At 37.3% G+C, this 13,484-nt stretch overlaps 1 protein-coding gene across 1 annotated transcript in view; it reads left to right on the forward strand.

Moving 5' to 3' along the window:
• Positions 1-4,538: 4,538 nt before the first annotated feature.
• The window catches only part of LOC128689411 (tropomyosin), a 33,245-nt gene continuing 24,299 nt past the window's right edge, over positions 4,539-13,484 (forward strand). Inside the window, exons 1-2 of the mRNA XM_070086496.1 lie at positions 4,539-4,667; positions 7,258-7,469. Of these exons, the coding sequence (XP_069942597.1) occupies positions 7,302-7,469 (168 nt within the window). The 5' untranslated portion in view covers positions 4,539-4,667; positions 7,258-7,301. The remainder of the gene's footprint in view (positions 4,668-7,257; positions 7,470-13,484) is intronic.

A 13,484-nucleotide genomic window follows, 5' to 3' on the forward strand; every position in this document is an offset into this window, starting at 1 on the left:
GGCACCTTCTAATTTAATATCTTGTCTAACACAAAAATTTTAAAATTGTTTTGCTCATCCTTCTCCACCACCTTTCCTGTTGACTGTAGTGGGTAATTTATAGCCATGTATTTGACATTCAGGGGGCATCTCCATCTTTAGATTGAGCCGGGTCCTGTTATAGCAAAATATCTATTTTTCCCTACTTCATTTTTTTCTTCCCTCCCTTTATATAAAAAACCCTTTAAAAGGGCTAGCCCCTTGCTGCCCTCTCTGCCCCCCCTTTGTTTGCTGACCTGATCTTGTCTTTTTTTAACTTCATGCTGTTTTACATACATTCTTTTCCAACCCAAGTTTTGCAACCTGCTTTTTCCCACACCCCCATACCTCTATCTTCCATCATTTAAAAAATCATAGGCTTTTCCCCGGGTTTAATCAGTCTAAAGTGCTCCCCCAAACCCCAGAGATGTACCATCCCCATCATATCATTTTAAAAAAGTTTTCAATTGTCAATAAATGGGATTGCAAGTTCCTTGCAGTATCTTCTACCACTTTTTACCTTTTCCCCTGAAAACCATTTTTCCTCCCCCTTCAAAAGATGCTCTTTGTTTGGGGATCCCCCCTGATTTAATGAAATCATGCACCTTCTTATCTGGACTCTTCTCCTACCTTAATATCATTTCCCCCCCGGGGACAAAAAATGGGCTTTTTCCCCTTACCTGACATGATATTACCCAGCCTGTTGACAATGTCCCAACCAGCTCGGGGAAGAAATCTATCTTCTTCTTTTCCCTATTAAAAAACCCGTAATATATCTTCCGAGAGCCCCAAACCAAAGTCCACCTCCTTGGGGGCAGTGGCCCCCCACTGGCCATAAGTACTTTTCCCCTGAAAACAGAAAGCGATTTCCTCCTTCAGATCTTCCTCTTAACCCTTACCCCAATCTTCCATTCGGAACCACTCCTTGGCGGTGCTGGACTGCCCTCATTGGTGGTTTGCTCCTCCCCACGCCTCCTCCGATCGAATAAAAGTAGGCGGGAACGTAGAGATTGAAGACATGTAATCAGCCCTACTGTGTGGCAAACTTTCGGAAAAAAAGTTGTCTAACTGTTGCATTGTCTTCCCTAAAAACCTGTCGGTTTGTTACCATTTTGATGTTCATCTTGTCAGACACTGCAACGGGCATCTTGTAAAAAACACCTTGGACAAGCTTTTCAAGTGAAGTGTTTGATCTGGGGGGGACATGACCTCTCAGTGGCCTCTCACTACTACTACTACTACTCTCCTTTTTTGCCCCCCTTTTGGCGTATTTAAGTCTCCCTGTCCATTTTCAGATATTTCCCTGACTAGGGAATGAATTTCTCAGGCCGAGGACAAAACCTCAAATTCTACGACTTTGGGTGATGGACATTACATCGTCTTAAATCTCTACTGCCTCCTCCTGTATTCATGAAAAACCCTCTGTGTGGGAAATTGGAAAAAAGTTGTCAACTGTTGCTTTTTGTTTCCCAACAACCTGTCATATTTATACCTTTTTGATTTCATCTTGTAGACACTGAAACACTGGCATCTTGGTAAAACCCCTTGGAAATTTTTTTCAGAGTGGGGTGGATCGGGGACATGACCCCCAGGGGCCCTCTCACTACTCTCTACTACTCTCTACTACTACTACTCACTACTCACTGCCTACTCTTCTCTCCTGCCCTCTCCTTTGACAGTATTTAATCTCCCCCCTGCCCTTATCTTAGTGTTCCTGACTATGGAACTGAACTTCTCAGCCGAGGACAAGCCTCAAATTCCGACGGGGTGATGGACTGATTCATCTCTTCCATCCACTTTCCTCCTTTTTTGTATTCGACTGAAACCCTTTGGAAACTTTCGGAATAAAGTTGTCAACTGTTATATGTTTTCCTAACAACAGACTGCACCTCAAGCCTCACCCCCCCAAAACCCCACCCCTCCCCTCCCCCAGCCCCTTTGGGGTGGCCTTCCCCAATCCCTCCTGGAAAACAAAACCTCCTCCCTTTCCCCCCAACCTCAATTTTTCCTGCGAAAGCAAGCCGCTTTGAACCTCCCCCCTAATCCCCCAAAACACTCAGGGTCTTTACCTCAGGCGACTGACCCTGACGCTGACGCCTGACCCGACGACTGCCAAAAAAAGGGCCTGGGTGGTATCTCCTTTTGGGTTTCCCTCAATTACATCTTTTCTAATTGGGCGTGCCTTAGTGGTCGGGGGTCATCGTCATGCGAAATCCAGGAAGGTTGGAGTAGCGATGTATGTCGAACAATTTTAATTTTGTTGAAGATTTAAATTAAGGGGTCACCACGAAACTGTTTGGTTCACTCTCGGGGAGGAAAAAAAAATTTTTGTGATTTTTAAAAAACTTGAAATGCAGTAAAATTCTTGGACGAAATTCTAAAGGGATCTACATCAAAATGTTGTTAATGGGGTTTCAACATAACAGATTACTGGGTTTGGGAAATTTAAGTCAAATATTTCTTGATACGATCAGGGTTGTTTTAAAAAAGTTTTTGGAAGAGCCAACAGGGGAAAAAACCTCCTTGACTTGGCGCCGTAAACACTAATTTAATCTTGGGTTTGGGAACGGGGGAAAATGATCAAAACCCAGTTTTATTAATATATCTGGAATTCCCTAATAATGGAATCAAGTCTCCGTCCCCGACTTTCCTTGGCGATTTCATGGCGAAAAATTCCCAGGTGGGCTGAACTGGAAGGCCGACTGGGTCAGGTAGGTGGTGATAGTTGCCGAAAAGATGCTTTCAGGGCAAAATTTTGCTTATCAAATTATGTTAAATGGGGAAAACAGATCAAACAAAAAAAGATCCCAAATGGATGAACAATAGATTAAAAAATCTGATTGGTCAAAGAGGCATATAAAAATCAAAAAAGGGAGGGCAATTGGGAAAACGTATATTCAGTTAAAGAGAAATAAAAAAAAATTTGAAAGCAAAAGAGTTAATTAAAATTCAAAAAATCGAAAACTAAAAAAGGTTCTTTCAGGTATACAGAAGTAAGTTCAGGGACAAATGGCCCCCTCAAAGTTCCTCAGGTCAGCTCACTGACGTGATAAAAATGTGTAATTTTTTCCTTTTCTTCCTCTCAGTTTTTACGGAGGATCCAGCGATATTCCAGTAATGATAAATTATGTGAACAGGACGATAATAAACTGTACTTTTGGGGCAATGACATGTCCTTGGCAAATGAAAAAAAACCTAACTCCCCCGGCCCCGATGAACTGTATGCAAGGGGTTTTAAAGGGAAAGTAAAAAGGAGCTTTCACACCCTTTTGGGCCTTTTTAACATATCCCAAACTGGCATTGCCCGTTGGAAAAGCAAATGTGATCCTTTTCAAAACAGGTGAAGGTCTGCTGAACTATGAACCCAAAAAACTAAACCCCCATATGGGGAAAAATTTTTGGAATCAATAATTCAGGGAGTTTTTTAAAAGATAAATTTCAACGAATTTAGCATGGTTTTACAAAGGGGCTTCCCCGCAGTTTTTAAATTTTTCCGGGGATTTGAGGTAGATCATGGTAATGGGTTTATATTGTGTTATGGACTTCGTAAGCTTTTGAGGTCCCCTCGGAAAATTTTAGAAAATTTAAAAACCCTGGTGGAGGAAAATTTTTTTTTGGATACATGGTTGACAAATAGGGGGCAGAATTTTCATAAATGGGGGAAAAACAAGTGGGAAAGGGGGGTGTTCCTCAGGGGTCAGTGTAGGGCCCCCTGCTGTTCACAAACTACATAAACGACATAGATGAGGGCATAAAGAGCGACATCGGCAAGTTTGCCGATGACACCAAAATAGGCCGTCGAATTCATTCTGACGAGGACATTCGAGCACTCCAGGAAGATTTGAAAGATATTTTCAGCACGCTATTTACATCCCCTTTATTTATTCCAGTTTTCCATTTATACACCTCGATCATATCCCCCCTAATTCTACGCCTTTCCAGTGAGTGCAGATTCAGGGCCTCAGTCTATCATGGGAAGATTTCTGATACATGGGATCAACTTTGTCATCCTCCTCTGTACGTTTTCCAGTGCATTTATATCCATTCTGTGATACGGTGACCAGAACTGTGCAGCATAATCTAAATAAGGCCTAACTAAGGATATATAGAGTTGAAGAACAACCTGAGGACTTCTATTATTTATACTTCTTAATATGAAGCCATGGACACATTAGTTGCACGGGTTGCAGTGTACTTAACTTATTGTTGGTAATTCTACCAACATTATTACAAGTATAAGTAAGTAAGTAAATAAATAGGTAAAGCTCCATATAATATTGCAGTCATTATCTTGTTTACACCAGATATAATGACAAAACTGAAGTAAATCAGTCAGACTTGAATGGGTTGTCCAAGGCGGTTCATTTACACACAAGTTACTACTTACGTTTATTGTAAAAGATTAAACTTGTGTAATGAGTGTAAATAATCTTACTTTTTATTTTATTATATTTATATATTATATTTTATTTTATTTTACTTATATTTCAAATTAATAAGGTGTCCCTCCCAGCGCAGGAGATTTCAAACAGTAACAAAACAACAAGTGTCTCGTGTCTTCCTATTTATTGTGATACCGCTCTTAATATTCCATGTTTTTTCATTTCACGCTCAGAGTAAATTGTCCACATTCACAAAAAGTCAGCTGGGTATGTAGTAGCTAAGTTTTTATGGACTGTAAGTAATTTTACGCGTTTCTTTTGAAATTAATATTGTTATTATTATAATCAAAGGGGAAGCGCTAAACCCGGATGATTATACAGCACCTGGGGGGGGGGATGTGGAAGGCATCCAGGCTTAATTTGGGGAACTGGAGCACAGATCCAATTCCCTAAATCAAGAGCCCCTCACCAACCGTTTCTTTTGAAAGAATTTTGGCTGGGTCAGTTGACTCAAAATTGATAAGGAACCTAAATGAAACCTTATTACTTACCCAATTGTTTTTTTGTTTTGTTTTTATTAATACTATGTATTTCACTTGCCACTCGATCCAGGGGAGATATAACACCTCAGTGCATGCGGAAAAGGTATATATGGACAATAATGGAAATAAGGAACCTAATTCAAATTGAAATTCAAAATGGAAATAAATCACTTCATTTGACTTTTTTTGGGGGGGTTATCCTAGGTAATTTATACCATGCATGATAATTGTAATAAAGTTGGTAGAATTACCGACAATATGTAAAGTAAAAGGACACAAGTGCAACTAATGTGACATTTATTGTGGCAACGTTTCGCTCTCCAGGAGCTTTATCAAGCCATTACAAACAATACATGGACACAGAGGGTATATAAAGGCTCAGAGTGAGGTGAATACTAGTGAGGTACCATTTCGATGTTCACTAGTGGTAGTAGTAGTAGTAGTGGTAGTGACAAAAGTAATACAATATGGTAGAGCAATTAACAAGCTGCCTCATTCCAGTTTACATTTGTCCAACCTATTTTTATATTACCCAAGTAATAGCTTTTATATCCTTTTACTCATGTACGAATTAATTGCTCTACCATATTGTATTACTTTTGTCACTACCACTACTACTACTACTACCACTAGTGAACATCGAAATGGTACCTCACTAGTATTCACCTCACTCTGAGCCTTTATATACCCTCTGTGTCCATGTATTGTTTGTAATGGCTTGATAAAGCTCCTGGAGAGCGAAACGTTGCCACAATAAATGTCACATTAGTTGCACTTGTGTCCTTTTACTTTACATGATAATTGTACTTATGTGTACCTGTGCCTAAATAAACTTAATTTTAATTTTATTTTGAATTATGTTTATTCAGGTACAGATACACATAAATGCAATTAATATATATTATCATACATATTAGCACGTAGAATGCCTGGGATAACCCAAAAAAAAGTGACTTATTTCAGTTGGAGTCCTTGTGCGTAATTTAATATGCAATATGAGGGCTGATTATCTGTGTACCCTTTTGACTATTAGAAAAGATTATTATTATTATTATTATAAGGGGGAAGCGCTAAACCCGTAGGATTATACAGCGGCTGGAGGGGATGTGGAAGGCATTCAGGCTTAATTCGGGGAACTGGAGCACAGATCCAATTCCCTAAATCAAGAGCCCCTCACCAACATCTATTAGAAAAGAAATGCATGTGTGTTGTGAACTGACAGCCTAATTCTAAAATCTTATCTCAAAACTCAAGAAGCAGAAGAGCTTTTGGTTCACGTCTGAAGGACCTGGGTTTGATCTTGGCACATGTGGAAACGTTGAATTTGTTTCCTTAAACCTGTTGCCCCTATTCACTTAGCAGTAATTAGGTACCAGAGTGTTTGCTGACTCTTGGGTTGCATCCTGGGGAAAAGGATAAAAAGACCCTATTGGATAGAAGCCCAACTTTCTTAAGTTATGCATTTTAAACATTATATTTAAAACCTTGAGCAAGCTTACGTTCCCTAAATGGCTGAGGGGAATTGTGTAAAAAATAATATAAAGTTAGATGGTAAATAAGTTTATTTAGGTACAGGTACACATAAGTACATTTATTATTAATTAGTGCTGTAGTGTATAGCTATCATTATTCAAATAACCAACAGGTAGACTGTAGCTTTGCTAAGTAATGATTTTTTTCTGGAATTTTTATATTTATATTTTTTATATTTTTGGTGTTAAATTTTTAAAATGATGTTCTAGAATTTACACTAATAAACAATATTTTTTTCTATCCAGATAGGTACAAAAAAAAAAAAAAAAAAAGCTTTCTCTTATGGGACTTCATTAAATTTAGCACTAAGTAAATGGTTAAAATTGTAAGGTGATCGGTGATTTAAATTATTCAAATACTGTACTGTAGTAAAAAGTGCAGATAGACATTTGTCACTTTTATGATCCAGTACTCAAGTTAAAGTTATGGAAACTAGCATTGCTTGGCATGACTCACGAAACCGTAATGACATGATTGCAAACAAACCATACCACGGGCGGGATTTGAACCTGCAGTTAGAGTCTCAAAACTCCAGACCATCGCGTTAGCCACTGGACCAGCTAGCCACAATAAGATTCGTCCAACTAGGACGAATCTTATTATGGCTAGCTGGTCCAGTGGCTAACGCGACGGTCTGGAGTTTTGAGACTCTCTGACCGTAGGTTCAAATCTCGCCCGTGGTATGGATTTCTTGGCATGCAGAAATTTAACTAATTTAAATAAATGCATTGTAACATTCATTTTTATTATACAGAACTAATGGTACCTATTTGTAAATGTAGAACTAATTGACTGGCCAAAAATACCAAGAGGATACCTGTGCACAATGGACGACAATCAGAGCTTAAAACTGGCCAACCTTCAGCAGCGTCTGGAGGAATCTGAAAGGAACACTATATTGGCAGCAACATATGGCAAGCAGCTCTTGGAACAAAATCAGATACTTCATGTTAAACTTGAAGAAACAGTCAAAGAATATGCAACTAAAGTGGAGGTTGGTGCTTTTTTTTTCCTGTAAATGTGTTATTTGTCAGTATAGTAGTTGTTGATCTGGATGTGATGTCTTTGCAGATACATACCCATACTTGTCAGCATAATGCTGACAAGTGTAGATAAGACACAATGTGAGGAACAAGCATTTTTTGGGATGATGAATTGCTCAGGGCAGAGCTCTACCAAGTTGTGACTTAATAAAACTCTACTATAAGTGAAACATTGCATATTTGTAGCTGCAGGAACAGAGATATGCTCGTGGTGTCCCGTTAAAGTAATTTCTTCATCATATATTTTATTAAGATTTCCGGTGTTTGCAGCAGTTGTTACTTTTAATTCATTTTATTCTATGAAGAAAAATGCTCGAGTATCCCTTTGGCTCTACTTTTCCTCAGTTTACAACCTTGGCAACATCTACATTATATTTATCTTTCTATGCTATATTTACCTATGTAATAGATTTCAAAGGCTCTTGGTAAGCAAAACATTTCACATGTATTGTACCTATCTTCTTTTCCTTTTAGAAGAGTTGAAGGTGGATTTGCTTATACAGTGGACCCCCGATTAACGATCTTTTTTCATTACAGAAGTATGTTCAGGTACCAGTACTGACCGAATTTGTTCCCATAAGGAATATTGTGAAGTAGATTAGTCCATTTCAGACCCCCAAACATACACGTACAAACGCACTTACATAAATACACTTACATAATTGGTCGCATTTGGAGGTGATCGTTAAGCGGGGGTCCACTGTACATGTATATTTTTTTCCTTTGTATAAAAAATTGTTATGTTGTTAACATTTATGCCATCTGTTAATGTATTGTGGTCACTGTAACTGCTGAAGCTGAACCATTGCATGTTATTAATGTAATTTGTAAATACAGCCTCTCCTCACTTAGCGACGTATTCGTTTACCAATGCCTTGAACTTACAACGGGCTCTCTGACCAGTATTAATACCTAAATAATGTATATTAGAGCTCATTTCCTCTACTCTTTTTATTTCAATATATAGTACACTACTGTATAAACATTAAAAATATACCAGAAATTCATATTTGGGAAATAAAATGGGTTAAAAAAAATCTATAGTTTGGGTCAACTAACAAGGGAATTTGGGCTGAAAATAGCTCAAACCCCCCCAAAACCCTTTCCCATATTCCGCCCAATGCTAACCAGGGACAAATTCCAACCCCCCACCAAATTTAATTTGTGTCATTAAATGGGAAAAGATTTTTTTCCCCATAAGAAAAAAAATTTTTTATTTTTTTAAAATTAGTGAAGGGGTAAATTTCGAAAGGGGGTGAAAAGTAAAAAGGGTTAAGGGGTTTTGGGCGTGGTTTTAGGAGCAAAATGTGTTAAGGGGAGGCGTAATCAGAAAAAATTGTTGTGTAAAAAGGTTTTGGATGGGGAATTTTTAAAAGGGGCCCCCCCCCAGGCGAAATTAACAAAAAAAAAAAAAAAAAAAAAAAAATTCCACATAATTCAGTTGGGTGAACTGGGTTTCCCCCAAAGAAGCGACAGTGAATTCCCACCTTTGAACTGAAATAGTAATTTGTTTTCTAAATCTTCAAAATGTAAATTGTTCATACCCAAACACTGAAAAACCCTGGATGTAGATTTAGACTCTTTTTTCACCAAGCCCTTTGAGAAATCCCTATATTTACTCTCTTGGTCATCCCATTTCCATTCCTCGGGAATTCAAAAAAGCCTCAAAACCCCTCCTAAAACCCTTAAATTATTTTTTTATTCTGTTCATTTTTAACTAAAGATTTCATTGTTACCATTTTTTTCTGTTTTGAAATTTAATAACTGGGGCCAGTTTGATTCCAACAATCAGCTCATACATTACGCCTGGTTCAATCCCCAGTGGGTGGAAACATTGGGATGTATTTTCTGAGACACCTGCGTCCTGTTCACCAGCAGAAAATAGGAGGTGTTAGCTGACTGGGGACAAATTGACTTAATTTGCCTGAAATGCTCTGCAAAAAAAGGGGCTTTCTGTATTGAATGCCCTGATGTCACTAGGCCTTTAAGGTTGACATGTAAAAAAAAGATTTTATTATGGTTTGGCATTTAGAGAAATGGATCAAAGAGAATGACAGGAAACAATAAATCTATGGGGGAAAGGCAGGTGGGGGTCTCAAAGGGTTGGAGGGGGGGTGGAGTTTTTTGGGCAGGGCTTACCCAGCAAGTTAAAGGAGGGGTTGATAGGAGTGAAGGGAGCAATGGTCGGGACCTGCATCTGTTGGAGGTAAGGGTAATATTTGTAAAGGGGGTTTCCGGGGAAACCGGTTTTTTTAAAAGTGGGACTTGAGTCCTGGAAAGGGGAAGCCTGCCTGCACTTTAAAGGGGGGTTTGGGATATTGGATTTGGGGAGGATATTTTGTGTATTTTTAAAAGTATGCTTCTAAACTGTTGTATTCAGCCCCTTGCAAAACAGTGAAAATTTTGGGAGGTGGTAAAAGTGTTGAATGATGATGAAAGTATTTTTTTTTTTGGGATTTTTTTTTCTGGGTATGTCTGGGAGCGACCACTTGTTGAAAAAAAAAAAATTATTATGGTAATGCAAATTATTTGTAATGAAACTTCAAAAGAAATAAAAATTAACAATGATCCAAACAGACACTTGAACAGAGAAGACTGTATTTCTCTGAAGCGGAGGCCAAGATCAACTAAAACGCCTTGTCACTTGAGCTGGGAACCGTGAGAAACAGAACACAAAAAATCTGTACCCAAAACACTCAAAGTCATAAAAAGGAGGTTCATAAGTATATGAAAAAGGTATTGTCCCCGCACTAGTTCCCCTGCATGTATGTACATTTTTAACATTTTGAAGTCCCACAAAACAAGAATTTTTTTCCTTTGCAAAAATAATAAAAGTTTAAGAGGGTTCCCACTAGTTTGGGAAAAAAGGGAAAAGGGTTATAGAGAATTGTTGTAGGGAATTAAACATGCAGTGTTACTGTGCATCGAGGTTTGTATAATGGGGGAGAGGGTTGCAGGAGGCCTGATTCACGGGGTGAAATGATGAGGAAAAAATTAAAATAAAAAGACATACATGGAAAAAAAAAAAAGGAGAAAAAAAGTTGAAAAATGAATGAAAGAAGACTTGTATCACTTGAAAGGTTAATGAGATGCCCCGGGGCTCCACTTTTAACTTATAGTAAATGAGGGGTGATTTTCAGTGGTAGTTTTCGGGTTGTCAAAAAAAGGATATTTGATGTGTGTGGGCTAAAAAGATTTTGATATTTTCCCAGAGCTTTTGAATTTTATTTATATTAAAATTAATTTTTTTCCCCGTGGGATGAAATGGGGGAGATCATAGATCAGCAACAGATGGAGAAACAAATAATAAACGGATAGCTCTCAGTCAATTAAAGGGAAACTCAAAAGCGACAGTTGTAATTTTCCTTTCATGAGCAATCATTTGAGGAGACAAAAACCCCAAGCAGGTTATTATATTGTTAACAGAGATTTAGAAGTTGCAAAATGAGAGAAATGTAGAGAATTATTTTGAGGAAGCCAATTTAAAATTATTTTCAGGCTCATTTTCCCTTGGGCCTTTTAATATCTTGTCTGGGGAACCCCCATCTTTAAAGGATGTCCTTTGTAAAATTTCCCCCAAACAATTTTTTTTGTCTTGAAAGAATGTAGCATTCTAGTTGTTGAACCATAGGGGGAAAGAACCAGCAGATATGGGGTCACCTATTTGTTTGTCAAAGAAGAGTTAAATTTTTTTAAATAAATAATGTTTGAGATATTTCAACAAATGATAAGTTAACCATACCAAGTAAATTAATATACTGTACTTTATTATTAATTAAAACTAATTACAGTGTAAACCCATGAAAAAATTTTTTGAATAAAATTTAGGGGTTTCATGCTTGACTAAAAGACTTTTTGAACCAGAAAAAGAAGCGCCCTTTGGGTTATTTACACTTTCCAGTAAAATTTTGCCCACAGCGGGGCCTTTAGATTTCTTGGGATTACATGATCAGCCCCGGTTTCCCAGGCCCAAATATTTTAAAAACTGTTTTTACCCCCCTACAGAAATTTTATTATTCACTTTAAGACTCACTTTTCTAAATATTTTCATTATCCCATAGTCAAAGTTTCTGTAGATTTGTTTACCCATTTTAATGGAAATTTTTTTTTTATTACTACAGAATCAAATTATGACCGACAGGGAGGAAAAACCCTGAGATGCAATTCTTTAATAAATCAAGACTAAAAACATGCAAAGCAAGGCTGACAAGGATGAAAGAAGGGAACAGCAGAATTAAAAGAAAAAGAATGCGTGTACATCATACTAAAAGCACAGGTTTTACAGTTTAACATTATTAGTTTTTTATTAATTGAAATTTTTCCCTTAAAAATGTAAGTTGTTAGTGATTTTTTTGACTTTTATTAGGCATTTTAAAGCATTAAGGGGGAGTATTGCCATTTTTGATCGCAAAAACCCAATATCAGGTGATATTTTTAAATATTAATGTTATATGAGGTGCTGTATGACCCCCTGCAGGTTTAGATTTTTCATGAAATAAAAATGATAAAACTGGAAATAGTAATATTGATAGGTATTTTTTTTTTTTTTTTTTTTTTTTTTTTTTAAAAAAAGCAAAAGGACATGCGGGAACTCAAGAGGGAAAATTAAAGCCTAAGTTGAAATGACCCAGCAAAAAGGAAACTCTTTTTTAAGTTGAGGATAATAGAAAGCTTTAGGCAACTATTGCCCTCAAAAGGGCCCTTACAAGAAAAAGAGGTCTAAAGGCTCAACAGATCAGTAAAATGAAGGTTTGTAATTTCCAAGGAATTTTTTTGGCTTTTTAAGAATAATTATAATTTTTTTTTTTTAGGTTAAATCATTCCAAGGCGGGGAGACCAAGGAAAAAACATTCCTATATTAAAAATTGCTGCTTGATTCAGGTTCCCTTTAATAGTACCCCATTTAAGTAAATGTTTCCCCCAAAGGACTTTTTAATTATTAACCTATTTCTTTTTTTTTTTAAAAATCTTTCCCCCCAAAGGGGTGACAAAAAAAAAAAAAAAAAAAAATCTTTCTTTCTTAACCTTAAATCCCTTTAGGGAAGGGGTGTAAAATTTGGAACATAAAGATAGATAAAAACATTCCTAAAACTGAATTCCCCCCCCTTGGACCAAGCCCACTATATAAAAAGGTTTTCTGAACCCCTTTACAAAATTACCCCTCTCCCCAACAGCCCCAGGAATTCTTCGCCCCCATTCACCCTTCTAAAGCCATGCCGCTAAGTCCAAGCCTCCCCAAAAAAACCCCCTTTCCCCTTTTTCCCAAACCCCTTTGAGGACCACCCCCCTTTTTCCTTTTATGTTTATTGCTTTCCATGTTTCTACTTTGATCCATTTTTTAAATGACCAAACCCCCTCAACAACCCCTTTGCCCTCGCTAATTTTTTTATTAACCCCCCCTTCTAATTCCACCCAATTTTAAATATTTACACCACATTCCCCTTAGACAGGACATCTCCACCCCCAACCCTCTTTTTGCCATTTACCCCCAAGTTCACCCAAAGGTTTTGGGAATATTTTTAACATTCCCTTCTTTGCCCCCATAGAAAACTTTTTGACTCCAATATACCCCCGAGTTAAAAAAATCATTTCTCATTACTTTTATTAACATATCAAAACCCGGGATGCTCATTGTTTTTAAATTTAGGGCCAGGCCCCCCCCGATTGTTTGGGGTTTAAAACAAAAAAAAAAAATTTTTTTTCTTTATAAAAAGATGAAATCTTTTCCCCAATCATAATAAAAAAAGTTAAATTTTGATAAAAAACTTAAGAAAAATGCTCCCCCCGGTTAGCGGTCTTGATGATGTTTAACCCTTTTTTCCCCACTTGATTTTTTTTCGACCCAGTGTAAAGTGAAAATAAACTTTTTCCTAAACCCATTTTTCTCAATAGACAAAAACCCCCCTTTGATTTCCTATCCAAAAAGTGGTGAATTTAGCTTTTTCCCATTCACACAAATTTAAAAA

The sequence above is a fragment of the Cherax quadricarinatus genome, chromosome 18 (assembly GCF_038502225.1).
Source record: "Cherax quadricarinatus isolate ZL_2023a chromosome 18, ASM3850222v1, whole genome shotgun sequence".
Classification (NCBI taxonomy): Eukaryota; Metazoa; Arthropoda; class Malacostraca; order Decapoda; family Parastacidae; genus Cherax; species Cherax quadricarinatus.